The sequence below is a fragment of the Mugil cephalus genome, chromosome 1 (genome assembly GCF_022458985.1).
Source record: "Mugil cephalus isolate CIBA_MC_2020 chromosome 1, CIBA_Mcephalus_1.1, whole genome shotgun sequence".
Classification (NCBI taxonomy): Eukaryota; Metazoa; Chordata; class Actinopteri; order Mugiliformes; family Mugilidae; genus Mugil; species Mugil cephalus.
Genome location: NC_061770.1, coordinates 34,250,300 through 34,276,943, shown reverse-complemented (window position 1 = coordinate 34,276,943; position 26,644 = coordinate 34,250,300). Strand labels below are relative to the sequence as shown.

The window sequence follows — 26,644 nt, the reverse complement described above, 5'->3', positions numbered from 1 at the left end:
GCTATCAACTTAATCATTGGAGCATAATTTTACATGAAAAAAACAGCTGAGTGCCCTGGAAAACCATAAAATAGAATAAGTATGAACTCAATTACTCAAATATTTATTTTATTTTATTTTATACTTATACATTAATAGGATGATAGAATAATGTCTCTCTTTATCTGACTTTGACTTTAAATAACAGAATATATAAAAGCCCCCAGCAGGGGGCGTTGAGGCACTTCTGCTCAGCTCAGTTCAATAGCGTTGAGACCTTTGCATCCACAAAGGTGTCAACCTTAACATATCCATAAAAACAGCATCTAACAGCCACAACATTATGACCACTAATGGGAGAAGTAAATTTGACCGTCTTTTGGACCTGGCATTCATTCATGTGGATGTTACTTAGACATGTACCACCAACCTAGACCAAAAAAAAAAAAAGTATGTGTGGGATGATCCACCATTGAGGCCCCTCCCCTCAACTCACAGGACCCAAGGACCCCCCCACTAACAAAACATTCAGGACACCCTCAGAAGATCCATGTGCCTTCTCTGGGGAGTCACAACTGTTCTGGAGACCTAAACAATATTAGGAAGGCGGTCATAATGTTATGCCTGATTGGTGTACATCATTTATATGATAGATTTTTGAGGTGTCCTGTGAAAAGTCAAAGTTTGTATTTACTATAATCTATCGTAGAATGCTCTAGCTGTTTCCTTACATTAGCCCACGTTCAGCCTTTTATTCTGTCCACTTCTTTTCAGTAATGACAAACCACGAGACACTTTGGACTCAACTTTGACCTCGGACTTCTTTGTCTTTAGTTTTTTTTTTTTTTTTCCCTGCTCAGATCAGTGATCCCACAGCACAACACGGGGAGGAAGTCGTCCTCCCCTTTTCTCTTCTTATCTCACCCTCTCAGGGGTGGAGTTTTTTTAGTGTGAAGTAAACCAGATTCTTTCAATGAGGCATTTGTGTGTTGAATGCAGAGAGGAGTGCACACAGCAGGTAGAGTAGAAGAAGAAGAAGAAGAAGCGCCAGATGTTCAGGTAAGGACATGTTTGAATGTGTGTGCTGGTCTTTGCTGGGGATTCTTTTGTCCTGGTACTCGGTATCATGTTTGCTTGTATGTCGCCTTCTTCCCTCTTCCCTCATTATTTTTTACATGTATTTATATGTGCACCGTGTACAGCTACCCCCTCATTGAATATACCTGCATCTTCTGTGTAAAGTCTTTCCTCTTATACTCTGGTTCCAGGCATTAACACGACCATTATTAGCACTGGTGCATTTCAACTCTTCTTGGCACAAACCTTCTCTTCTGCTGTAACATGAGCGTCCACCTCTGCAGCAGTCAGGGATTACAGTTTTTGGGAGCTTTTTAACTCTATTCTCTATGCTTCGTTGTGTGTTTTTTGTTTTTTTTTTCAACCAAAAGCCTCCCCCAGCCCCTTCCCGATGGCTCATCTTTCTTTTGAAACTGCTGCCTGCTAAGGACCCTGTCATTACTAAGATTAGAAGATGCTGTGAATGGATGAAACAGGCAGTGCCAGCTGTGGAGGAAAGAGGCAGTTGTTACGTGACACATCACGACACCTCCTCTCTGTGATGTGTTTTGTGCCAATTGTTTGGTAGCTTTGGAAAAGACGGAAGGGAAAGTGTTTGTTGTGACCTTTTAGGAGTTCCATAGCAGGAGGTATTTGGGGGAAGTGTGACCTGTGGTGGAGCCGGGCGGTGTCAGCAGAGATGGCACTTTTTTGAGAGTCAATCCGAATGTGTGGTGTAATGTAGCAAAATCACAGCAAACTGCAAATGTGTAGGTGATGGACGATAACTATCAGATCTTTCAAGCCGGAGCTCACAATCTAGAGTCACTGGTCATGTGATAATAACAACATGGACGCCACCTAGAAGATAGGTAATTCTGATTGCTAACTCGAACCCCTAACGCTAAACGTAATCCATAACCGTAGATGCTAACCTAAATGATAACCCTAAATCATAACCCTAAACCCTAACCCTAGGTCCTAACCCTAAGAGTGTGGATATACTTCACTAAAGATGAAGCCAATACTACCGTGACATGTCAGTCCTGGAATACAACTAAAGTGCTACTGCAATGCATCTGAAAAGACGTCCGCTAACACTAGCAGAGAAATGGTCCAAATCCTCTGGACAGGAGTCAGTTAACAACTTAACTAAACGAGAGAGAAGGAAGCTGCACATCAACTGTTTGTTAAAGTAATTAAACCTGTAGCTGAAGTACACGGAGTACAGCTTGGACACACCTTCTCATTCAATTCAATGACAAAGTGTGTCCAGAGTTTTGACTGGTATTGTGCATGTATTCAGTTTGAGAATATAGATTTCATTACTTTCTACTGGGTTTTTATGAGTGACGTCATCAGAGACTAGTCGTTTCGACTTTCATCACACAGCGGTCGACTTTAACAGATCTGAAGTCGTGCAACCCCTCGATTATATAGAGATGAACAGACCTTTTATTCCAAACCAGATGTTATTATGCAGTTAGGTTCCTTCAGGAGGAGTTATGTAACTTTACACTGACAGTTACACCATTAGCAACGAGGCTAGCAGGCTGCTGCTTGTAAGCTAACCTAATGGACTTCTGAGTTGTCTAACTGGCTAACACTAGCTGTGTTTCCTTTACAGTTTTTCGCAAAATAAAGGCAATATTGCAGGAATTTCGAGTTTCTATTGAGAGGGGTTTTGCAAATGAGCTGCAACTCTCATAAAGTCTCACGATATCCCATATTTTTCTTAAATTCTCTCAGGAAGTAAAATTGTCGACTTCACTTTGAGGAAGACTTCAAATAAAGTGGTCACATGACCCCCTGCGTCATTTCTGATGAGGACGGTGACTGAAAGAGAGTCTGAAAACCACCTCATGAGAGTGAAAAAATGTTTTAGCTTTAGATATTTCAGAGGTTTTTAGAAATGTAGTGTTTTATTTTGATGTAATGTTGCAGTGATTTGCGTTAATGTTAATAGAGGGCCTGTTGCAAGTTGAATTTTCATGTCATCTGACTGAAGAATACCAGCTGAAACTATTTAATCTGGCGCTGGATTTCCTAAAATTATTTATGTGAAGAGGTTGTGGATCAACTGTGGAGAGAGTTGTGTTATTATATATCGTCCTACACAGTGTTGCGTTAAGATTAGGGAGTGCATGTTGCACTGCCGTGGGTTTACCATGGGAATGTAAATGTAGTCTGTCATTAGACGCTGAGCAGATGCTGAGCCTCCTCCTGAATGACATGTCAGTGAAGAAAACAACTCATTCCTGACATGTGAGGTTAATTCAAGGTGAGGTTGGTGGTCTGTACTTATCTTTACTTTACTCCACAGCTCCCAACGTGACAGGAAATAGTGACGGCTTAACTAGATGCATCTCGCTGATATACTGCATAGCATCTGTAACAGGAGGCCCTGCCAAAACAGGAAAAGGGGTCAACTGCAAGCAGGGACGGGACCCTCAGAGTGATCCAGGCGGCTTAACATTAGGACCTTTCCCAGCACTCCCCAAACTCATCTTCTGCCTCCCACATCAGCCAGTGGGCCATCTCAGTTACTTGGAGTAAATATCAGCAACATGAAGTAATCGATCTGATACAATGCAGGATTGAGTGTTATCTCCGAAAATGTGATCTACTCTTTGTCTATCCTGGATTGAAGTTGGACTTTGGTTTGATCTACATCTCACACATAGCAGTGATGCTGGATGATAAGCTCCAGTCCATCCTGAAGATGTTGAATAGGGTAAGGGTCAGGGCTTTGTCTGGGCAAGTTCCTCCACACCACACACAGTGCGTTTACATGCAGAGCTTTAATCGAGCTATGCTCAAAATTCGACTTTCTGACTACAGTCCTTGTCCCGTTTTCCATGCAGTGGAGAAAATCGAATAACTGACAGGAACATGTCCTCCTCCTTCACACTAGGTGGCGATATGTGTCTTTTCGGGGGGTTATTATGGCTCCTATTCTGGTTGAGCTATTATGTCATATAATAAACCACTGGGGTCGTTCACATGCATTTCAAACAACAACAACAACATAGATAATAGTTGAGCTTTTTTAATCTTGTACATAATGGGTGTGCTACTTATGGTGCAGGTCAGATGATGCTATTCCTCAGATGGTTCTTCTACCGGCTCTGTTTACCTTTCTTGGATACAGCAGCAGTTGTGGAGCATGCCCACACGCGTTGTCTAGTTAAAGTCCGATTAAGCGTATACATGCCGGAGAAAATCAATGTCAAATCGCATTATCTCAGTGTCCAAATCAGAAAAGGAGAACTCCGATTTTAGTCAGAGTAACATGTTTACATGCGCTTAAATTGTCCAGTTAAAGTCAGATTAAGGCAATTATTTCATATATTTCACGTGCATGTAAACTTGCTTGCTGGGGTCGTGGTATAACCAAATCTATATCTAAAACTCATCGAAATAGCTTCTTCAGTTCACCAACTGACTCCAAGAAACTATGGTGTGGAGGAACTTGCCGAGACAAAACCCTGACCCTAACACTATCCAACATCTGTGAGATGAACAGGGACCCAACATCTATGTGGTGTGTGAGACATGTGACATATAACATCCAATTCCATACCAGGCATCGTCATATTGCAACAGGCAAAAGACACTGAATGCGAATCAGAAAATCCCAGAGGGGCTATTAGGAGGGTTGAATGCATTCATTGCATGTCATATTGTGATTTTAAACTGACACAAAACACTAACCTAAATGATCCTTAGACAACTCTTAGACTGCTCAAAACCACAAAAACTAGAATGGAAAGAGTCAAAAAGGGCAACAACTGTACCCATGTTGTGCATGCAAGTCAATCCAATTAGCAATGCATAGATTTGTATCCAAAGAAAAACAAAGCAATTGGGATTTTCTTCAAGATTGGCTTTTAATGAGGCGTTAGAGTATCATTCACTAGGAAAAAATATACAATCTAAACAGAATACTCCAATTGCAGGTGAGTACCAGGTTGTTTCAGAGACTATCAGTGTGAGTTTTCAGCAACAACCACAGATATCCTGATAAAAACCCAAACTCCCCACCGGTCACTGAAGGAGCTACTTGGATTATAGTTAAACATCCGTCTTTATTTATTTATTTATTGTTTTGGGATCATATCATGACCTGGACGACTAGGAACCTTCACAGATGCAGAAACAATTTTATGAAACTGGAACAACCCTCATTACACAGAGGGTTTGCAGTCAGCTCCATTCACACCTTGACCCTGGTAAAAAACTAACAAATCACCTGATGGCTGGGTTAACGACGCCATTTCTCTTGTCATAGGTGAGGTAAAAGACTTCAGTGACCCCAAACAACTTCACAACAGGTTGAAAAGCCTGGTCCTCCCAGGGGTATGTTTTGAGCTGGAGAGCAAATCCTGTTTCTTTGCTTACTTCATCTTCAATCATCATAGACATGACATGCTGCCGTTGCAGTGTCTACAGGGGTTCCATCATTGTCACTGATACGGACCAATGTCATCCATCTCTGGGGGGCCCCTTACAGCTCAGGGCCCCAGGCAATTGCCTGTCTGCTTTCAACAGCATAATGTCACCATCACCATTGTGAATAATGACCTGTCAGAGAAGCTGTTTTCCTGAATTTCTGTCTTTTATTCCACTTGGATTTCTCTTTTATTTCACCTATTGTCCATATTTTATAGTTTATGTGCTGTTTACGTTGGTTTGGTTAACGCAAACTTGCATGCATACAAATGCATACATTTAGTTCAGTCTCAACACGGTTGTCATGTCTCTAATTCATACACAGTATTGTACAGGGATGGACATGGCGACTAGGAGTTGCACGACTTTGATTTCTGTAAAGTCGACCGATCAACCACTGAGTTGTGGACTACTGTCTTGAAGCACTGAGTTTGGTATTTGGCTTTTTTGGAGGCCCCAAAGTTGGATAAAAGGGAGGAGCTAGGGGCGGATCGAATGGAGAACCTGAAAACTCCCAATGAAACTCCCAATAAATCAAAGCTCTTAATGTTGACCATTAAGAGCTTCTTAAAGTGATCGTTTGTTAAGGTTATTAAAATAAACTGATGTATTGTTCACTTTTTAAGGGCGTTCATCATCATTTCTGGGTTTGGAAACAGCTTTATACCAACCAATAGTATCCAACTGATTGTACAGCACAAATACTGATATATAGGTCAAACTAACTGCAGTCAGGGAATATATACCTCCAAAATATACCTTTTTAGCGAAACATGTTACCCTCAAACTCAGCAACATAACGAAAACCAAAGTAATTTTCCGAGAAGACACTTGACCATTGAACATGTTCATGACAGAGCCTGAGTTGGAGGTGGTCTCTGACCATTTGAAATCCTTTTTTTTGACACGCAGCTCCTTGAACGGGATCTTCTCTGCTCCCTAAGAACACAAGCATTGTTCACGGGAACAGGCTATAACATGTTCCCCAATGCACACGTTGATAATAAGGTGCTTTCTGTGTGAGGTCTGGAGTAGGTGTCCCAGGCGAGCGTTGAAGGAATGTAGCCGGATGACATAAGAAGCTTGTTTTCAGATACAAAACAGCTCCCCCACACATCCTCAGAGGGATCCTCAGTGAGATAAGACAACTTTATTAATACCTGAGGAGAAAGGAGCTGCTATGACTCAGCCATAGTTTGTATTAAAAAATATTTTACAGCCAGGGTTTATGGGAAAGCTGTCCCCCTGCTGCTCTAAATAATTATAGCCAGTTTACTATAGTGTTAGGCATAAGTCTATATAAATGTCAGAGGTCACTGACAAACATTGTGTCATTATATGAACGTTTAGCCTCGGGGAAAGGCCAACATTTGTTCATAATGAACACATTTCCTGGCAGGCTGAGCACAGAATAAACCACAGTCTACAGATAGAGGTCTGGAACAAGCCTGGAGCTTTTACTGAAAAAAGAGTTTATTACTTTTCTGTCTTATAATAAGAAAAACAACATTTATGTTTCCAGGTGCAATAAACCACCAGTGTTGGTCTATCCCTGTGTGAGGGCGTGTGTGTTTATACTAGTGCTTATTCATGCTTCTGCATGTAGACCAAGCAGTCTGTGTTTTTGTGGTATTACCCGCTTCTTTGTCGTGAAACTGCGAAGTTAGGTCCCTACTACGTTATGCGTTGATTATTTGGAAGATGGTTTAACCCTAACCCTTGTACCTCCAAAATAGTTTTATATAGTTCTTCTGAGGGTGTCCTGTGGAGTGGAGGTCTTCAAAGGGAGGGGCCTCTGTGGATCATCCCACAGATACTTGATCACTTTGAGATCTAGTGAATTTGGACCTCAGGACAACACCTTGTGCTGTTCTTCATGTTATGTGATTTGTTCCTAAACTGTTAAGCTGCTGCCATCAAGGAGTGCCATTGCTATGGGGTGTGGGGGGTGTCTGGTCTGGTTTAAGTGGGTGCTACACGTCTAAGTAAAATCCACACCAATGAATGCCAGGTCTGAAAGTTTCTCAGCAGAACACTGAATTGTCACAAGATCGGCAACGTTACTTACTTCTCCTATCAGTGGTCATAATGATGTGGCTGATCAGTGTAAATACAGTAGTATCTACCTCAGTTGGTTAAATACCTTGTATCAAATGCTTATTATTATTTTTGAGTTACCGCTCCCTAGAAGATTTTATTGTCGAAGTGCAACCTCTTCTTGTAGCAAAGACTCTGCTCTTTTGTTTGAACTGCTTCTGTGATGTTTTTCTTTAATTTCCTTTGTGCACTTTGTTATATGCTGCAGAGATCTAGGATAGAACGTTGTAGGGTTAGGGTGAGGTAGGATAGGGTTGTAGGATAGAAGGACTAATATCTTTTTAATTTCCTCCACAGCTCCTGATTGATCCTGGGATAAGATCCCAGCCACATGCTGCAGAATCATTATGCAACCAGAGGAAAGTATAGCTTCTTCTCAAGAAAGGCAAACTTTAGCTCACTAAATTCCCAAACGAGAGGGTGTTTCTGAAACCAGTCCATATAGACTCTGCAGGACATTGGCTTGTGACCGACGGCAATGGGTTCGCGTCGTCAAACTCTGGCCTGGACGTTCCTCCCAGTGCTTCTACTGGGAATGGCTTCTTCCTCTCTTGTGAAAGTCAACAAAGGTTTAAAGGTGAAGCGGGGTCAGTCGGCCTACCTTCAGGAGGGTGACCTGCAGTTCCATATTCCCCACCAGAAGGACGCCTGCAAGGTGGAGGTGGTGTTGAACGAGCCCATAACTCAACGAGTGGGAAAGCTCATGCCTGAGGTAATGGAAAAAAAAAACCTTAATGCACAAGTACAGCAACGGTGTACGGTTTAAACGCACACATTTCACTTGCATGACGGCTAACATGAAGGAAACCACCTAATATATCACTGGAGTTGTGGTAATAATGACAAGAGCTCTACGATGGGTTGTAACTCATTTATTTTTCAGCGTCCTAATAGGCTTCTGTCCATTTTGTGATATACTTTTTTCTTTAATTCATACAGTGAGATAAAGTACAAGACTGTCAAGTGGCGTAAATCTACAGCCCTACAACGTCATTTCAGTAATGCTGTGTTGTCAGTTATGCATGTAATTCCTTAATTTTTATATGGTAGCTCTCTAAGATTTTCGGGAAAGAGAAGTCGGCTCCATACCTGTCCCTTTGTTGTGCAGGTAGACCGGCTGTCTCCTCTCTAATAACTCTGTGCTGACAGATACAGTCAAACCACAGAGTGTCCCAAAGCAGCTCTTTGCTGTTGAGAAAAGTTTAGGCTGAAACTTTAAACTGTCCCTTTGCAACAGTATTAAAGGCATCGCCTCACTATATTTGAGTGAATAAGTATAAGTTATACTTTTACTTTAACTTAGTTTGATATTCTAACATTCCCCATATCTAACCACCAAGCTCTTATTGAGACAGAGACTTTTGGTAAGAGTCACTATATTTGAATACTTGCTATACCTCATATGTAATTTTGAGACCTTTTGGGGGTTGGGATTAATTTATTTTTGGCAACTTTACCCCAAATACTAAAATTATGTTGTTGTACAAACATGTTGAAAATTACAATGATCATCCCACAGTCTAGTGAATTTGGAGGCCAGGTCAGGCTGTATCTTGCTGGGAAGAGTGTCATTGCTATGGGGTGGGGTGTCTGGTCTGGTCCATCCATCCATCCACACCAATGAATGCCAGGTCCAAAAGTTTTCCAGTAGAACACTGAATTGTCATGAGATGGTCAATGTTATATACTTCTCCTTTCAGTTGGCATAATGTTATGCCTGATCAGTTAATGAAGACATTATTAATTATCGTTATCGATAAACTGGCAAATCTACAAATATCCTAAATTTTACATCTGGCCAGGTTGTTTCCTCACGTTCAGGATCCAGATGTTTGAAATATGTTTGTGATACAGATTTGTGTGTTTATTTTCTTTAGGTGTTTGACTGCCATTACCTGGCTGATGAGGTGAAGTACGTCCACAACGGCTGTCCATTGTTAAAGGAGGACACCGTCAAGCTTCGCTTATACAGGTACAACACCAGAAGAAGTCAGATATTAATTTTATTCTTTGTCTTCAGTGGAACTAACATCACATTTATGCATAATACTTCATGCTAAAACTGAATTGTTTTGTGATTTGGGCCAGGTTCACAGAGACAGAGACGCACATGGAGGTGTTTTCTCTTCACGTGGACATCATGGAACCAGAATGCAGTATCATCAAGCTGGGGCCCAAGTTCCTTGAGGTTCATGAGTTCTACAGCCTCTCCGATCCTGTCGATGGCAACGTGGTGTCCTTCCACTATGAAAGGAGGTCTACCCTGGAATGCAGTGTTCACCTAAGTAGCCATGACTCCCACCTGCCAGCCCATGGACAGCTGGTCACCGGAGAGCCGGAGAAAGCCACCAAGAGAGGAGACGAGCCAGAGAGCTTCATTCCCCTGCGTCAACAGCTGGGTAATTTATGAAACTGGTTCTAAATTCTGATTCCTGAGCCTACTCAAGAGTATACTAAGTAGGCTCAAGCTATTTTTTTTACAATCTGAGGTTGCACTCACCTCAGTCTCAGATGTTGTAGCCCATCAACCTCAAGGTTTGAAGTGCTGTAGATGTGCACAGTTGTAAATGGTGGTTATCTGGTGGTCGCTTTCACCTTTCCGTCACCTCCAACCATTGTGGTCATCCTCTACCCACAGTGAACTCTTTGCTGTTTGTTCTGCTTTCAAGGTGCAGTTCAGCTGAGATTTGTTCATATTTATAGGATAGCTAGAGTATGTTTCACTATTCATAGTACTAGATCAAGTTTTGCTACATTAAAACGTAATGATTGATTGGTTTGATTTTCAAACTCTGCCAACCTTCATTTTAGGGTAAATGATAAACATGAGTCTTGATGCAAGGACAAATGTCCAAGGATTTTTTTTGCCAGAACTAATAACTGGTTAACACAGACCCATGGACCAATGAAAACAACTCTGTGGTTGGGAGGTTTATAGCTTGAAAGCAGACTCCAAAGGCTTTGAAAATGAAAATGAGTAAGAGAAAATTTGGGGTATTTGAAATTGTGTCACATAATATTACATATTTATACATAATTTACAGTAATCCAAAAATTGGAAAGTGGACTTTAACTTAACAATTTCAGCCACAACAAGATGTCATTTATAAGTCACAGTCAAGTGTATTAATATGGTTGTTTCATTATTCAGATAATAAAGCCAGAGCGATGTGTAAATCTGAGGATTGTCTGAAGGGTCTGAAACTAGTGAAGTTCACCAAGATTTCCTGTGATGACTTCCTGATGATGGGGCTACGGTATCAGCACATACAGCCTCCATCTCCAGACATAGACTACATCGCAATCAGACTGGACCTCAAGGACATTAGAAGTGGCAGCATATATAAGGTAAGTAGCTCAGTCTTATATTTTATCTTTTAAGTAAAACTACTTCCTTTGTCAACCCATGTTTTATCGGCATACGTTTGTTACAATCTTAGTTTGGTACTAAGACATTTTTTTATACCTTGTAGTCCGAACAGGCCTGGATCCCAGTTCGGATCATTGGTGCCATGCCCAACCAGCCTCCTAAACCATCCTTCATGTCTATGTTTATCCTGGAAGTAGACCAGTTCATCCTAACACCCATGTCCACTGCTACGTTGGATGCCGAAGATGAGGAAACTCCTAAGCACCTTTTGGTTTTTAACATCACTAAACCTCCAGTGGATGGGTTCATCACGCACTTGTCCGACCACACACGCCCAATCTCCTCTTTTACGTGGTTTGATCTCAATGACATGCTCATTGGGTATCAACCTCCGAACTCCTCGCAAACCCAACGTAGGAATTACGAGGTAGGTCGTCCCTTTATTATAATACATTCTGTGTTGTCATAGGCATCTTAAAGACCGTATTTTTCTTTACAGGTCGAGTTTGAGGTTCACGATTTTTTCTTTGAGAAGAGCCCGTCAATGACTGTTCACATGTCAGTAAGGAATGCTGACACAAATGCACCCAGAGTCTCCTGGAACATGGGTATGTTAACAAAGTCCTATTAAAGAGGCAATTTAGTTTGTTATATATTCATTTGATGAATACCCTGATTACCCAGGGTACCCATTGCTGGGTAAATCTCACAGATGTTCCTATTTAAACCCCATATCCTCGACCAGTCCTTTAGAAACTGAAGACTTGGGTTAAATATCTTAAAGAAATTCTACAAATCCAGTTGCCTTCCTTTAACATTTTTGGATATGATTGATACATAACTTTAGCCTAGTCGTTTTCTAAGAACATTCTGTCTTGTAGGTCTCAGCCTGTTAGAGGGTCAGTCTCGTCCGATAACATGGGAGCAGTTCCAGATAGTGGACAACGACAATTTGAACGCTGTTCGTCTCATCACGGTGGATGGCCTTCAGCATGGACGGCTGACTGTCAGAGGTACTGCGGCAAAACTGTATACAGTCACGTATAGACTTGATTCTATATGGTTTCATCTGCCTTTTGAGGGTATAGCAAATTGTGTTTTAGCTTTTAGCGGTCAGCGCCACTAAGGACTGGAATCAGTGGTAGTAGAAAAAATCTATCAATTGCATAAAATAGATGTCTATCACTAGCATCCTCAAGCTCTAGAAAAACTTGGCTTAAAATAAAAGAGGAAAATCTCTGATGATTGTAAATTGTTATTGCTCTGGACCAAGAAATCCTTTTTGGCCCTTTATTGGCTAATTAGTACACTTGGTAGTACAGTTGGATTCTGCTACCTTGGAGGAATGCTCGGCTAGCTATTTCACCTTCTTTCCAGAATTAAAGCAAATTCATCATCCTGTTGCTTGAGTTAGTTACATGTTTTGTATACTGAGGACAATTTATCTTATTATATACAATAAAACATAAAATCTCATAATCTCTTCTTCTAACACTGCTTATCCTAACTAGGGTCGCAAGGTGCTGGAGCCTATCCCAGTAAACATACAGTAATATATGTTTTTATATTCGTTTGTTTGATGGCAACTTCAGGTGGAAAAGGCTTCATGTTCACAGTCAAAGACATCAAAGAGGGCGTGGTTCGCTATCACCACGACGACAGTGACTCCACCAAGGACTTCATCATCTTTCGCATCACCGACGGCCGCCATCAGACCCGACACAAGTTCCCCATTAAGGTCCTTCCTAAGGACGACAGCCCTCCTTTCCTCATCACCAACATGCTGCTGGAGGTCTCTGAGGGCCACATGACTCTGTTGAGGGGCTCCACCCTCCAGGCCTCAGACATGGACTCCAGCGACGATTACATCCTCTATAACATTACCCGCCCCCCACAGGCAGGAGAGGTCATGAAGATCCCAGGACCAGGGCTCACAGGTCAGTAGTAGCTGGATGCAGCACCGGGACCTGAAATTCAGTCCTTTTGGTGAAACACTCCACAATGAATATATTACACCTAGATAAGCATCTCTTTATATTTTATCCATGTCATTTGTTGGTCTTAATCCAGGTTATCCTGTCAGCCACTTTCTGCAGAAGGACCTGTCTCAGTCGATCGTCTTCTATCGACACCTTGGGAACGAGGTGTTCGATGATTCCTTTGAGGTGGTGCTGTCGGATTTCCATGATCCCCCAAACCTCTCAGAGCCACAAGTGGGTAGTAGTAGTAGTAACCAACTTCTGAAATACTTTACATTTTTGAGCTTTATGCAGTTTCTCAGGCAATGTAACGGTGTCTTCAGGTGGTGATGGTGCACATAGAACCAGTTCCAGACCAACCACCTAAAGAGGTTCCCGGGTCCAGTCGGTGTCTTGTGATCAAAGAAACTGAAGTGGTTCATATAACGCGGCAGCAGCTTCACTTTGTAGATCAGGAGTCGCCAGACAGCGAGCTGACATACACCGTTACCACTCCGCCTTTCTATACCAGTCCTCACAGGTTACTACACATTTGCCTTCGAAAATCACCCTGTGGGAAAACATTCGGTTTGAACTACGCCTTGTTTTTTTCTAATGGGCAGGAGTCCAGATGCAGGGAGGTTGTTCCTTGTCGACAGCATACCTAAATTCACCAAGGACTCCAATGCACCAGTGCTGAGGCTCTTCACACAAGTAAATGTTTTTTTCTTGTTTTTTTTTTTTTTTTTTTTTTTTTTTTTTTACTATACACCGATCAGCCACAATATCATGACCACTGACAGGAGAAGTGAATAACATTGACCATCTTGAAACTTTTTGTTTCCAGCATGCCGTGAACTTCATGAAAGTAGCCTACATGCCTCCAATCATGGACATCGGTCCGTACCCCCAGCATATCCAGTTTGTTCTCTCTGTTACCAACCACCTGGGTAAAACTATCACCGGGATCTGCTTTAACGTCACTGTGGTACCAGTGGACAACCAACCACCACAGGTACAAATAAAAACATCCTAATTCTTATCTTGTTTCTTAATAGTGGAAATGTAGAAAAAGTGTGGGTGCGTTGTGTTTCAGGTTATCACAAACCCATTGTCTGTAGATGAAGGAGGGGAGTGCTGGCTCGGCCCTGAACACTTACTGGTGTCGGATGTAGATTCTGGTGAAGACGCCATTCGGGTGGAGCTTCAGGGAGAACCACAGCACGGTGCTCTGCAGCTGGGTGGCCAACATCTAAAACCAGGCCAAACCTTTACCCTGCAAGATCTGAAAAGCCTTAAAGTTAGGTCAGACATCCAGCATCAGTCATTTCAAAATTAATTTTTGACATTTGACACATTAAGAGAGAGAAAATAAAAGAGGACCCAGAATGAAACCTTGAAGGACTCCACATTTAAAACGAATAAAAACAAATAAATGGTCCAGCAAATCGAAACAGATATTTCCCTAAATTGGTCCCTAAGTGTTTTGTTACTGCCTAATTTCACTGTATAAATTTTGTCACCACTTTTATACATTTATTTGTTCATGCAGGTATAATCATGACAGCTCAGAAACCACAGAGGACCACATTGAATTCATTGCAACCGATGGCACCAATGCGTTCAATTTTGTCCTGCACGTGAAGGTAATTACTGTCATTTGAGGAAATCTACTGAATCAGCAGTAGCCAACGAGCTGCATTCTGCTGATAATTTACCATTTTCCAGTTTGGAGCCTACAAGTCACAAAAGACATAGTAATGATGTAAATTTTTTCATAACTGGAGGCTTCTGCCCTGACTTCCTTTTTATTTCCAGGTAACACTTATCAACGATGAAGTCCCAGTAGTGGTAGCTGATCTGAAACCAGTTCTGAGCTGTGCAGAGGGACAGGAAATAGTCATCACAGCAGAGTACATCTACGCTACTGATGCAGACAGCGACAATGGCAGCCTGGTCTTCTTGATTGCCCGGCAGCCGTATCATGGCGTGGTGCTGCGAAGTGGTGTTGTGGTTGACCGCTTCGTCCAGGCAGACATCACCGCAGGGATCATCACCTACAAACACACAGGTTAGATACCAGAGGAGGTAGTTCGAGGACAACCTTGCAGCTAGCCTTTATTCTAAGCTTGGCTAACCAAATCCTGGCTCCAACTTTTTTGTGCTGATATTTAGATTCTCATAAAGAAATTAAGAGTATTTTCCACACTGTTAATCAATGACACGTACACCAAATTCCTCACAAATTCCTCACAATCACTTAGTATAATATGTGCAAAATGCCAGCGCTAATACACCAACCAGATATAAAAAAATGACCACCTTCCTAATATTGTGTAGGTCTAACTTCTCCATCCAAAACAGCAGTTTTTTGAGTTGTTCCTATTGCTATGGGGTCAGGATGCCTGGTCTGATCTAGGTTTAAAAATGCTTTCTGTGATTGCTTTCCTAGGATTGGAGATTGGACTGTCCCCTCGCCATGACACCATCACCTTTGTCATTTCCGATGGGGACACAGAGACCTCGGCTTTATGCTGCGGTGGAGGGAACCCCATCAGGACCAGAGGCACGGCTCAGCTTCCCGTGTACGACCTCCAGATCACGGTGTTTCCTGTCGACAGCCAAGCCCCTTCACTAGCTACAGGTGGGCAATTTCTAATTCAGCTACCTTTTTAGGACAATAACTAATGTACATAGGGTGCAGGTCCTCTTGTCTAAAGAAGCCTAGAAACCAAGAATAGGCTCGAGAACTTAATAAGACACCAATATATGCAATAAACTGGTCATTTAAAGGGATTTCAAAGGAATTATTTATCCTATTCTCATGTGCAGGGGACATCTTCATGGTGGATGAAGGTGGGACTGCCCCAATTACTACGTCTCATCTGAAAGCCTCTGACGTGGACACAGTCCTGGATGAGCTGGTGGTCAATCTGATTTCTCCACCCCAGTTTGGCTACATTGAAAATGTCCTTCCCAGTCCTGGCTTTGAGAAAAGCAACACAGGCATCAGCATAGGTATTCACCACAATGTACATTATTGTACTGTACATTAAGCCACCAATAAAAAAAAAGTAAATATCTTCTCACATGTGCGTTTTCTGCAGCTTCTTTTTCATACAACAACATCATTGAGGGTCACATTAACTACGTGCAGTCCAGACACCAAAGGATGGAGCCCACAGCCGACCAGTTCATGCTCTGTGTGTCAGACGGTAAACACAGCTCTGCCCACGTCCCCTTCTACATCATCATCAACCCGACAAACGACGAGGTTCCAGAGTTTGTGGCTCGCAACATCACAGTAAGTCTCGCAACATTCCCCTCTGACTTTGTGCAAGTATGCGACCGTATGTTCACTCACTTCCCTGTGTGATGAGGTACAAGAAGGAGACATGAAGCAGCTGGACCTGTCGGTGTTGCACGCGATAGACTTGGACATCCCCAAGAACAGCCTGATTTTCAGCATTGTCAGACCTCCTCAGCACGGCAGCATCGTCAACCACATCAGTGGGAAGCCAGTCGGCAGGAGACGTGAAGCCGGTCTTCAATCCCCTGTGGTTGATTTCACCATGACAGATCTTACAAATGGTACTTTTCCCATGTCAGTATTAAAGCAGTGATGTTATCGGCTTTTACCATCAGCAACTTTAAGAAATTTACACCGATCAGATGCAACATTATGACTCATAAGAAAATGGACATGGGCTTTCTGAGGGTGTCCTCTGGTGTCAGGCAACAGGATGTTTTTAGTGGGGGGCCTTTGGGTTGAGGGGAGGGGTCTCAATGGTGGATCGTGTCACAAATACTTGATCAGTTTGGGATCCTGAGAGGCCAGGTCAATACCTTGTGTTTTTCTTCATGTTTTTTGAGTTGTTCCTAAACCGTTTTTGTTCTTGTGTCAAGTTGCATCCTGTTGCCATCAAGGAGTGTCATTGCTGTGGGGAGGGGGTGCCTGGTCTGGTCTAGGTTTGTGCTACATGTCTGCCAGATCCAACAGTTTGCCAGAAGAACATTGAATTGTCACAGCATAGTCAATATTATTTACTTAATCTACAATGTCAGTGGTTGTAATGTTATGGCTGATTGGTGTATATTTACATGCTTCTTATAAACTAATCAGTGTATTAAGATTGACAGTCTAGTTTAGTACATAGGCCAGAACAGTGCAAGAGAAATTTGTGGCTTTAAAATGAAATGTCCACCTAACGTCCCATTTCATTTCCATTCTTCAGGAAGTCATTTCGACTCAAAGTGACTCAAGTCTCTCTAAATCTCACTCATTAACGCCCTGCAATATTTCTAACATTGACTTACAGCATCTTACAGTCCGACCCTTCTCATCTGTTGCTGTGATATCAGCAACTGAAGAGTACAACAGCGATATTGTACTGTAGTATCCTAAGAGCTTGTAATGAGCTTGTAGTACATCCACCAATAAGTCAAATGAATTACTATCATCTGTATCCCACAGGTATGGATCTGATGTACATGCATGATGACTCTGAGAGCATGGAGGACAGTTTTACCATCAAGCTGACTGATGGCAGACACCAGCTCCACAGACAGGTGATGGTCAAGGTGCTGCCAGTGAATGACGAGGAGCCTCGTGTCATCAGGTCAGGCGAATGCCATCATTTCATTGTTTGTTTTTCTTGTTAAGTATCTTAACAAGTATCTTTTGTCTGATCAAGTATCTTTTTCTTGTTAAGTCATCACAAAATCTGGAAAAGAAATTTAAAGGTAAACCTTGAGTCAATGGTGTGCCCTCCAGGAACCTTGGACTACAGGTGGAGCCGGGGGAAACCAGGCTTATATCCAGCGTTACGCTATTTGCAGAGGACAACGACAGCCCCTCTTCAGATGTCTTGTATATCTTTGAGAGTGTCCCGACCCAGGGACTTCTTCAGCTTAAGGTTTGTGCAGAGCCATAAAGTTTTGAATACATACATACCTTTCATATTGTAGTATAACCCCTCTCCAAATCCTCCATTTGAACCCAATAAACTGTCGTTTTCTGACACATTGTACAAAATATTTTCATTCATTCATGACAGTATGCCTCAAAACCATTTGTGTCCAACAGTCAAGTAACACCACCCTCTGGTGGCTGTAGTGATGATGGCAGGGGTAAAGAATGATGACACTGGGTTGGATGAATGGGTCAACACAGCATGGGATGTCCTTTAAAGTGACAGTTAGCATTGTTGCTTTTAACCATGACTGCTTCCTAACCCTTAAGCACAACTTTAACCCCTTTAAAAAACAAATGTGCCCCCGAAACATACTTTGGATTACAATAATTATGTCACAGTTTGTGGAAAAATTCTGTTTCTGAAAGCATATTGCATTTTACCGCCAATACGGTGGCATTATGGTAATTTTAGTTGCACCTCGCCTCCTGGAAGGTTATCACACTCTTATAGCATGCAGTAAATTGTAAATAACTGCCTGATATTAAAGGTTGCAGGTGGCCTGGAAAGCAAAATGGGCTAAAAACACTTGTTTACAGGACATTTAAAAAAAAAAAAAAAAAAAAAACATCCAGATGTTAGATCTTAAAGCATTTCGTTGCCTTAAGATTCCTTTATGACTTAAACAAGTCCCACTAACTCCAACTAATCCCGTCTCAGGAACGTCACTACTGGGTGACTCTGACAGCCGGGGAAAACTGCACCCAGGAGATGGTGGACATGAACCTTCTACGTTACATGCACACAGGCGTCCACCCGGCTAAAATGCAGGATTTCTTCGTCTTCCACCTGCTTGATGGAAAGAATCAATCACCTCCACAGCACTTCCAGATTTCTGTGAAGGATCTAGAAAAAGGTAGGAAATCCTTGAATTTTTTGATGAAACTGTCTATTTATTAGGAGTCAAAACTTTGTGACCACTCCGATAAAGGGATTGATTATTAGTAGGTGTGTCGAGGTTTGAGAAATATTTGAGGATAGGCAAAGGATCGGTGCAAGCCACATTGACATTGGCCAAACTGGCCAAACTTCTTGAAAGTGGCACAAAGGACCCATAGGACAGGACATGGCTGATCATAATGTTATGACTATTCTGTGTATGCTCGTGAAATCCTAAATATAACCTAATATTTAATTATTTAATTGTGCTTTCAGGAAACATTGCCATTTTCGTGAAACCTGTGAACGTCAGCCGAGGCGACCGCGTCATTCTCACCACAGATGTTCTTCTGGCCACGGACGGCACCGATAAGCCAGAGGAGCTTTTGTACGTCGTCACCCACCCACCGGCTCACGGACACATAGAGTACATCAAGCATCCCGGACTGGTCATCTCCACCTTCAGCCAGATGGACATAGCAGCGAACCTCGTCGCTTACGTGCACGACAACCAAGCCAGCGCGTCCACGGAAACCTTTCAGTGAGTCTTTGCTTTTTTTTTTGTCAATGCATGTTTACAGCAGTGCAATGTTTGTGCATTGTTCACATTCCTGTCATGAAACATTAAGATAAACCCTAAGCCCAACCCTAAAAGGCGGTTTAGACGCAAACTCTAACACCGTAGCCTGACGTACACCTCCCCAGCAATGTTCGCCTAACCCTAACTCTAACCCTTGGCAATAGCGTGTTTCTGCTACTACTACTATTTCTGTCTTTTTGTCCATCTTGGTAATTTTCCAATTGAGTGTTTTGGATCAATAAAGATGTAACACATCGAGGAAAGGTTAATTGAGGAGGTTTGGAAATACGAAGATCTGTACGACTTGTGTTTGGTGAAATTCCTGTTTGGGGAAAGTTTTAAATCAGTTCACATCAGAAAGTATCACATCAGGTCAGACAATACCCTAATACCCAGTCTGTTGCATATTTTCACAGGTTTGTTGTGAGCAATGGCAAAATGAGCAGAAATGGGAGTTTTGAGGTCGGGGTGGAAATGGTGGACCGTGTCCTGCCGTCTCTGTCCTCCAACAAGGGGCTCACTGTCCCACAAGGTTCTTCCATGATCCTGGGCCCCGACTGTCTGTCCATGTCTGACCCCGACACCCCACCCGGTGCCCTGACCTTTGTCCTCCTGCAGCCCCCACAGTACGGCAAACTGGTCGTAGCCAGTACCGCACTGACCGCCGGTTCAAACTTCACTCAGAGAGATTTGAAGGAGCTAGCAGTGGCGTACAAACACGATGGGGGACCATCACAGATCGACCGATTCGCCTTTACGGCCTCTGACAGTACTAATCGAGGCTTCCTGTTGGATGGGCGTCTGCACACGGAGCCTGTGTTCTTTACTATTCAGGTAGGCGATAAAAGAGATGTACATCATCATCATTCCCCTGTCTCTTTTCCAAAAGAAGCTAATTTAACAAGATTAAGCAATTATCAAATAGTAACCTTTTAATTTCCATTATTAATACACAGTGGAGTAGGGGAATTTAAGTGACTTTTGCTAAATTATACCAGAGAGAGCAGAGGTTCCTGCTTTTTAAATGTTGTTATCCAGAGATATAAAGATGGTTGTTTTGCTACTATCAGATGGTTTTCGTTTTTGTTTTTTTAAACTTGAGATAAAAAGATCTTACCTCAAAGAAGATCGGCCATTGCTAATCCAAGACAACAACTTGCGATCTTTAACTGACAAATATTTTGTACATTTTATGGAGAAATTACAGTTAAAGCGAGCTAGCCAGGAGTCGAACCTAGAATCTTCTGATCCGTAGTCAGACGCGTTATCCATTGCGCCACTAGCCCTTGTAAATAACTTATTTTTTTGTCTTTTTTTTTTAGTGTAACACTGTGGAAGTCTTCAGTGTTGTCCCATTTTTCTCTGCAAAGTGAAGTCCTGCACCTCTATGGTTTCAGGGCACGCAGGGCTATAGGCTGATGTAACTCAATTATGTCTCCATGCAGTGTAAGAAAACTATAAAAAGCTATAAATCCCTCAAAAAAAATAAATTTCTCTTCTCTGCCTTCTTTTTTTTAAAAAAAATTGAAAAAATCAAGGAATTAGTGTATTTATTTATTTTGGTGCAGTCAGACCGTGAGCAATACTTGTTGCTTTTGCCACACGACTATTTTTCATAGAAAAGCTCTAGCGAGCTAGCCAGGAGTCAAACCTGGAATCTTCTGATCCGTAGTCCGACGCGTTATCCATTGCACCACTAGCCCTTGTAACTGACTTTTTTGTCTTTTTTGTTTTTTTTTGTGTGTGTGTGTGTGTGTATGTTTGTTTTAATTGATTTTGTCCTGCAAATCTTAAACAGAAAATATGTGGGGAAAAAAAGAAGGGATGTAACTGTGGATATTTCTCTTTTCTAGCCTCAGATGTTTCCTCGTAGAAGCTTTTTAACTGTCCGTGTACCAGGCCACATGAGAAACCACTTTCTTTAACATAATGCTCGTGGTAACCAAGCCTGTCTTCAATTTCAGATCAAGCCTTTGGATAAGTCGCCTCCGGAGGTCGTGAAGCTGCTCCCACTCTGGAAGGCAGAGCTTTTAGCCGACGGCCGGTTTGGTATTTTTCTGTCTTCTCGTGAGCTGAAGGCCCGGGACGGCGACAGTAGGGACGAAGAACTGATATTCTGCATCGTTCGTCCACCTTACTTTGGGTACCTGGAGAACATCACTACAGGTGGGGTGAAGAGTTTTGTTAAAGTCTTTGCTGCAGTTTTACGTCAAAAAAAAAACAAAAAAAACGTTGGTCTTTGCAGGTAGATTTGCGCCTCAGCGCTTCCCTCAGGTAGAGCTGAACAAAAGAACCATCGTCTATGTCATCAATCCGGACAAGGAGACTCTCTCAGACAGCCTGGAGTTCAGAGTGTCTGATCCTCTGGGCAACACAGGGCCCTCTCACATGTGAGGAAAAAAGGAATAATACACTGTTTTTATTTTGTGGCTTCCCCCAGGCTTGACCTGCTTGTCTTTGCAGGCTTGAGTTCAGGTGGTCCAGTGTGGAGTTGTCTCAGCCCGAGTACTCTGCGTGCGAGGAGCAGGGAGCTATCGGGCTGGACGTCATCCGAAAGGGGAACTTGGCAGAGTCGTCGTATATCACCTTAAAGGTCAGCAAGTGTTTTTGTTGCTGAAACTGATGAGCTGTGACTCAGACTGTGGACATCTGAGGAGTTCGGTTTCTCAACGTGTGCCCTGTGACATGTTTCTGTGCAGGTAAAGGAGGCGACGGCAGCCGCGGGAAAAGATTTCATCCTAAACCCTTCGTCACTCATTCAGTTTGATCCAGGTAGGTTTTTATTATTAGAGGAGAGCTGGCATGATACTGCATTCTTCATGGAAGTGAATCAGTTGGGATTTGTGCTACTGCAGCGTATTTAGTGTAAAAGTTACAAATAATAAAATATAATAGCCATTGTACAATCTCTTAAGGAATATGAATGACTTGTGCTTTAGCAGCATTAGAGTCTAAGAAGATAGCCTTGATAATTTTTTTTAGGCCATGCAATTTCCCTAATACAAAAAAAGCAATTTGATAGTACACAAAGCCCTAAGCGGCCATGCATTCACATATTATTATTTTTTTTTCCATTTCCTCGCCATCTCTAGTTATTTATCTTGTTATCTCATAACAAAGAGAGATCTCAATATATTTAATAGACCCTTTTCATGTGACATCAGATGACTTCCAGTTTGGGCCGAGGTGTCCCGACTTCCGCTATCTCAGTGAGCGGTGTTCTCAAATTTGAAATGGAATTCACACAGTGCCTCCCCCAGCTACTCCCAAAATTCCTTTTGGGAAACATGCACAGACTGCACAAAAACTGTCCCCCACTCCAGCCTTTCATATTCAGTCTATTGGTTAAGCTGCTGCTTGTTAGCCTGCAGCTTAGCATGCCTAGCTTAGCGTTACGTTCCCACACCAAAGCAGCCACATAACGACAATGATCGCCAACAATTAGAATGAAGATGAAGTTAAATATGACTTGTGAAACATTATAGTCTCAATCTTACCTTAGAGTTTCGTTGAGCGCTGTCTTATGTTTCCCGCATATACAGTTTTAGACTCAAACTGAAGTGATACTCTGCTTCGCCCCAAACCAGAAGTTGTCTGACATCACTGTGTTGGTCCTTGATTGATTCTAGGAGTGTCAAAGCGGAGCTGGCAAACTGAGATCGTCCAAGATCACCTCGAGGAGGCTGAGGAGACGTTTGAAGTGCTGCTGGTGTCACCTGTAGGCGCTGTAATTGGCAGCATTAGCAAGGCTCAACTCACCATCAGGGACTCAGGAAGAGGTAACAAAAAAAAAAATGTAGTGATGTGTTTTTCCCACAAAAATGGCTGTTTTATCCAAAGAGATGAAACTCAAATCCACCACAGGTCAGTGCAGGTTAAACCAGGATCAGAGGGCTCCTGTGCTTGGAGGAAAAGAGATCCGGTCTGACACGTACCCCCAACATGGCTCCATCCAGCTCGAGAAACTTCCCCTCGGCACAGAATCCGTCATCTGGACACGTGGAGACGGCATCCCCGTGCCGGATTCAAGCCTCCCAAAAAAGAAACTCAGAGTCGTGGGCAATCCAAAATCAGTGAGTGTCAACCAAGCATTTGATTTCATCTTTAGTCTCTTCCATTTTAACTCTGCCTTGCACCATTTTTCTTTTTTTTTTTTGCGTTTCAGATTGCGCCATCATCGGTTTTCCATAATGGGACAGACTTAGTTTACACCGTAAGTAGCAGCAGATGACAACAGGATGATATTTTCTAAGTTCAAAAAAAGTCTTAACTTCTAATATCTCTTCAACTCCAGTATCATGGCATTATGCAAATGCAAGTAGAAGATGAGACCTCCCCCTCCAGAAAGGGCAGAAAGGCAAACATCCAGGTGGTCAGCAGGGGGGCGCTGCAGCAGATGTCAGCGATGGAAGCTAAATCCAGACCGGATCCTCCAAGAAAGCATGCAAGGCCTCTGAAAACTGGACCGGCGAAAGGATATGTAAGTATTAAAAACCCTTAACTGCAAATCAGAGGAGATAAATTCTTACATTTGAGCTCCCATGTGATTCCCTTATTTCACAAATTAGGCATTTTGTTCAAATCCTGGTTGGAAAGGTGGTTGGTCTTATTTTACTAGCCAGTAGCAAATGATAGTCTTTACTTTAACTATCATTGTTTTATTTTCATCTCCCAGGCTCCACCAGATAACTCCACCCCCAAGCCCTGTCTTCCAGAACTGATGGGATTCCTTCACTTCAACCAAACCGCCAATCAGCTCTATCACTGCAACGGTGTCTCCTGGAAACCTTGGGCCCCAACAGATCAGGTATCACTTTTTTTTCCCATCTGCAATTAAAAAGTCGGCAATATTTCCAAGTGACCGAATTTGATTTTCGTTCGGTTTCCTGCACCTGAGAAGATTGTTTGCTTGTTACAAAACTAATTTAGATTTATAAATTAAATTTTAAAGCAGAGTTATGGATTTCAAGGGAGCAATCATGGAGATATACACATTTTGTAATCAGTGGGCACAGTGTTACCTTAAATGATTATCTTCATGTCCAATTAGTTATTGTTCACCCACAAATGTCTCCTTGAAACACAGATGGTGAGCGCTCAGACGTGTCCTCAGGGCTGGACCTTTCACGGCGGCCATTGTTACATCCTCAGCGCTGAGCGTAAGGTCACGTGGAGCACAGCCAACAGGGCCTGCAGGGAAAGGTACAGCTCTACATGTTTTATTATTTTACAAACACTGATTATGGTAAAACAAAAGGCTTGGCTTAGAGAGACATTGTGAGGCATTCATGGCATTCGCATAATCTCATTTATGCTACATAATTCTTCTTCATAAATCCTTTAAAAGGCAAACACAAGCTTCTCTTTATTGTTTTTTCTTTCTTTTCGATGTCAGATACAAAGGAACCCTCGCGAGTGTACTCTCTAAAGTCGACATGGACTGGCTGTGGGACTTCAGTGGGAGAAAACCATTCTGGATAGGTGGGTATAAAGATTATTTGTCACTTGAAATGTTGTGGTGTATTATCTTGAATATTAGACACAAATAATGAGTGACCTTTAACTCACTGGAACCTTTTATACATCATACAATTAGCTTTTACTGAATAACTGAAAGCTTTATGTTTGATACGGTATTTTAAATGTTGTCGTAATGTTTTGCTTCATGGGATTTTACAGCATAATGTCAGTTTCCTTTATCACTTTAAGAAAAGAGGTCTCAAACATACGGCCCGTGGTCCAAAACCAGCCACCCAGATGGTCCTATCTGGCCCGTGGGATGAATCTAAAAAGTGCAAAAACTGCTGCAAAATAACTGCTAATTTTCAAGAAAATTGTCTTAATTTGGGGGTCCTCAAAAATATGAAAAAAGTAAAAAAGTAGATCAAATTCGGCTGTATATGGCCTCCAAATTAAAAATTTTGAGTTTGGTGTTTGACACCCATGATGTAAAAGTATTGCAATCCTGGTCTCTCATTCTAGCTCTGCTGCCACCGACACCACAGTTTAGCAGGATGTTTACTGTCTATACATTTTACTGTACCATAACCCTTTATGGGGCAAGGAACCATATGTGGTAACATCATCACATTTTTAAATTGCATCCCTGTTCCTCTCAGTGAGGTTTAAAAGCATTTGGTTTTCATTCAGCCAATCAAAGTAGATCAAGGAAACGTTCTCAGGTCAAATCCTTGTCAAATCTGGTCCACTTGGTCCACCTCTGCATGAACTCTGAGCAGAACTGATCTATTAGGAACCATGAAGAAGTGTCCTAATGTTGTCTAACGTGATAATGTTGACAAGGGCCTGAATCAGCTCTTATATGTTCAAATGCTCTAAATATATGTTTACATTTGCTTACAACTTAAGGGTAAAGAAAATTTCTAAATTTCACAAAAGTAAAATGGTTTTCTGACGTCTTACAATAAAACTCAACATTTTTTAGGCCAAGGATCCCAAAACTGATGGAGAGATTAAGTAGGGACCCCCTACCTACTATATGTGCACATTAAACTCGGCCTAGTGCTATTTATAAATATATATTTTTTCACTTAATATTAAACTATCCCTTATCCCTTTACTAAAATATGTTGGATTCATGTTAATGTATATTTAAAGAAATTTAAATTTGTGAGGGAAAATTCTAAAAATATACAAAAAAATGTCTAATCAACTAAAGAAATTACGACCCCCTGTTGAAGACTTATGTTCTAATGCTCAAAATACATGTTTACGTAACAAATTTTCTAATATTCTCCATGAGAATTTTAGGGTTAGGAAAAATTTTGAAAAAATTCCCAAAAGTAAAACAGTTTTCTGACGTCCTACAATAACACTAATATGTGTATATATATATATATATATATATATATATATATATATATATATATATATATATACAATATATATAAATGCTTTTATATAAAAACATGAAAACATGTAGACGGTGGAGCCTTGTGTGTCTCCAAATCTTCACAATTAAGGATCATTCATATTGTCTTTTCTTGAAAATGAAATGACTAATCATTCTCTTACTCCACCAGGCCTGAATGACAGGGAGGGTCGAGGACGCTGGGAGTGGGCGGGCGGCGAGCCGGTCGGCTACACCAACTGGAGGAAGGCGCCCCCTCGGTCCAAAATCAAGGGAGGCAAGAAGTGCGTGCTGGTGTGGAGGAGGGCGAAGTGGCAAATCAGGGACTGCAAGACGAGCAGGGGCCATCGGTTTGTGTGCTCGGTGTGAAAACAAGAGGAAGGAGTGTTTTTTAAAATGGATGACGCTCCAAGAGGAGATAGTGGGAAG

At 42.0% G+C, this 26,644-nt stretch overlaps 1 protein-coding gene and 1 non-coding gene across 3 annotated transcripts; one reads left to right on the top strand and one right to left on the bottom strand.

Annotated features, from left to right (window-relative positions):
* Positions 1-608: 608 nt before the first annotated feature.
* Positions 609-26,584, top strand: frem1a (Fras1 related extracellular matrix 1a). 2 transcript variants are annotated; one of them, XM_047569103.1, is made up of 37 exons: positions 609-1,038; positions 7,882-8,296; positions 9,462-9,556; positions 9,673-9,983; positions 10,736-10,932; positions 11,058-11,381; positions 11,454-11,562; positions 11,836-11,967; positions 12,547-12,891; positions 13,025-13,167; positions 13,257-13,453; positions 13,536-13,626; positions 13,760-13,927; positions 14,009-14,217; positions 14,465-14,558; positions 14,731-14,983; positions 15,365-15,556; positions 15,745-15,930; positions 16,020-16,216; positions 16,293-16,503; positions 17,387-17,531; positions 17,687-17,828; positions 18,708-18,741; positions 19,041-19,305; positions 19,761-20,178; positions 21,309-21,510; positions 21,590-21,734; positions 21,808-21,937; positions 22,044-22,116; positions 22,974-23,123; positions 23,209-23,417; positions 23,510-23,557; positions 23,639-23,824; positions 24,020-24,151; positions 24,431-24,546; positions 24,740-24,825; positions 26,388-26,584. In XM_047569103.1, the coding sequence occupies exons 2-37, from the start codon at positions 8,063-8,065 to the stop codon at positions 26,582-26,584; spliced, it is 6,366 nt and encodes a 2,121-aa protein (XP_047425059.1). In that variant the 5' UTR covers positions 609-1,038; positions 7,882-8,062. The 2 variants fall into 2 exon arrangements, with proteins under 2 accessions (XP_047425059.1, XP_047425051.1); XM_047569095.1 differs by having other exon boundaries at positions 18,546-18,741.
* Positions 20,558-20,630, bottom strand: trnar-acg. Its single transcript has one exon. It is a non-coding gene; the product is annotated as a tRNA-Arg (tRNA).
* Positions 26,585-26,644: the final 60 nt, after the last annotated feature.

Bases quoted from the DNA above. Each gene is read 5' to 3' on its own strand.
- frem1a (XM_047569095.1), top strand. From the start codon at position 8,063: ATGGGTTCGCGTCGTCAAACTCTGGCCTGGACGTTCCTCCCAGTGCTT. The intron at 11,563-11,835 runs GTATGTTAACAA...TCTGTCTTGTAG, and splicing joins CAGAGTCTCCTGGAACATGG to GTCTCAGCCTGTTAGAGGGT. The intron at 19,306-19,760 runs GTGAGTCTTTGC...ATATTTTCACAG, and splicing joins GCGTCCACGGAAACCTTTCA to GTTTGTTGTGAGCAATGGCA.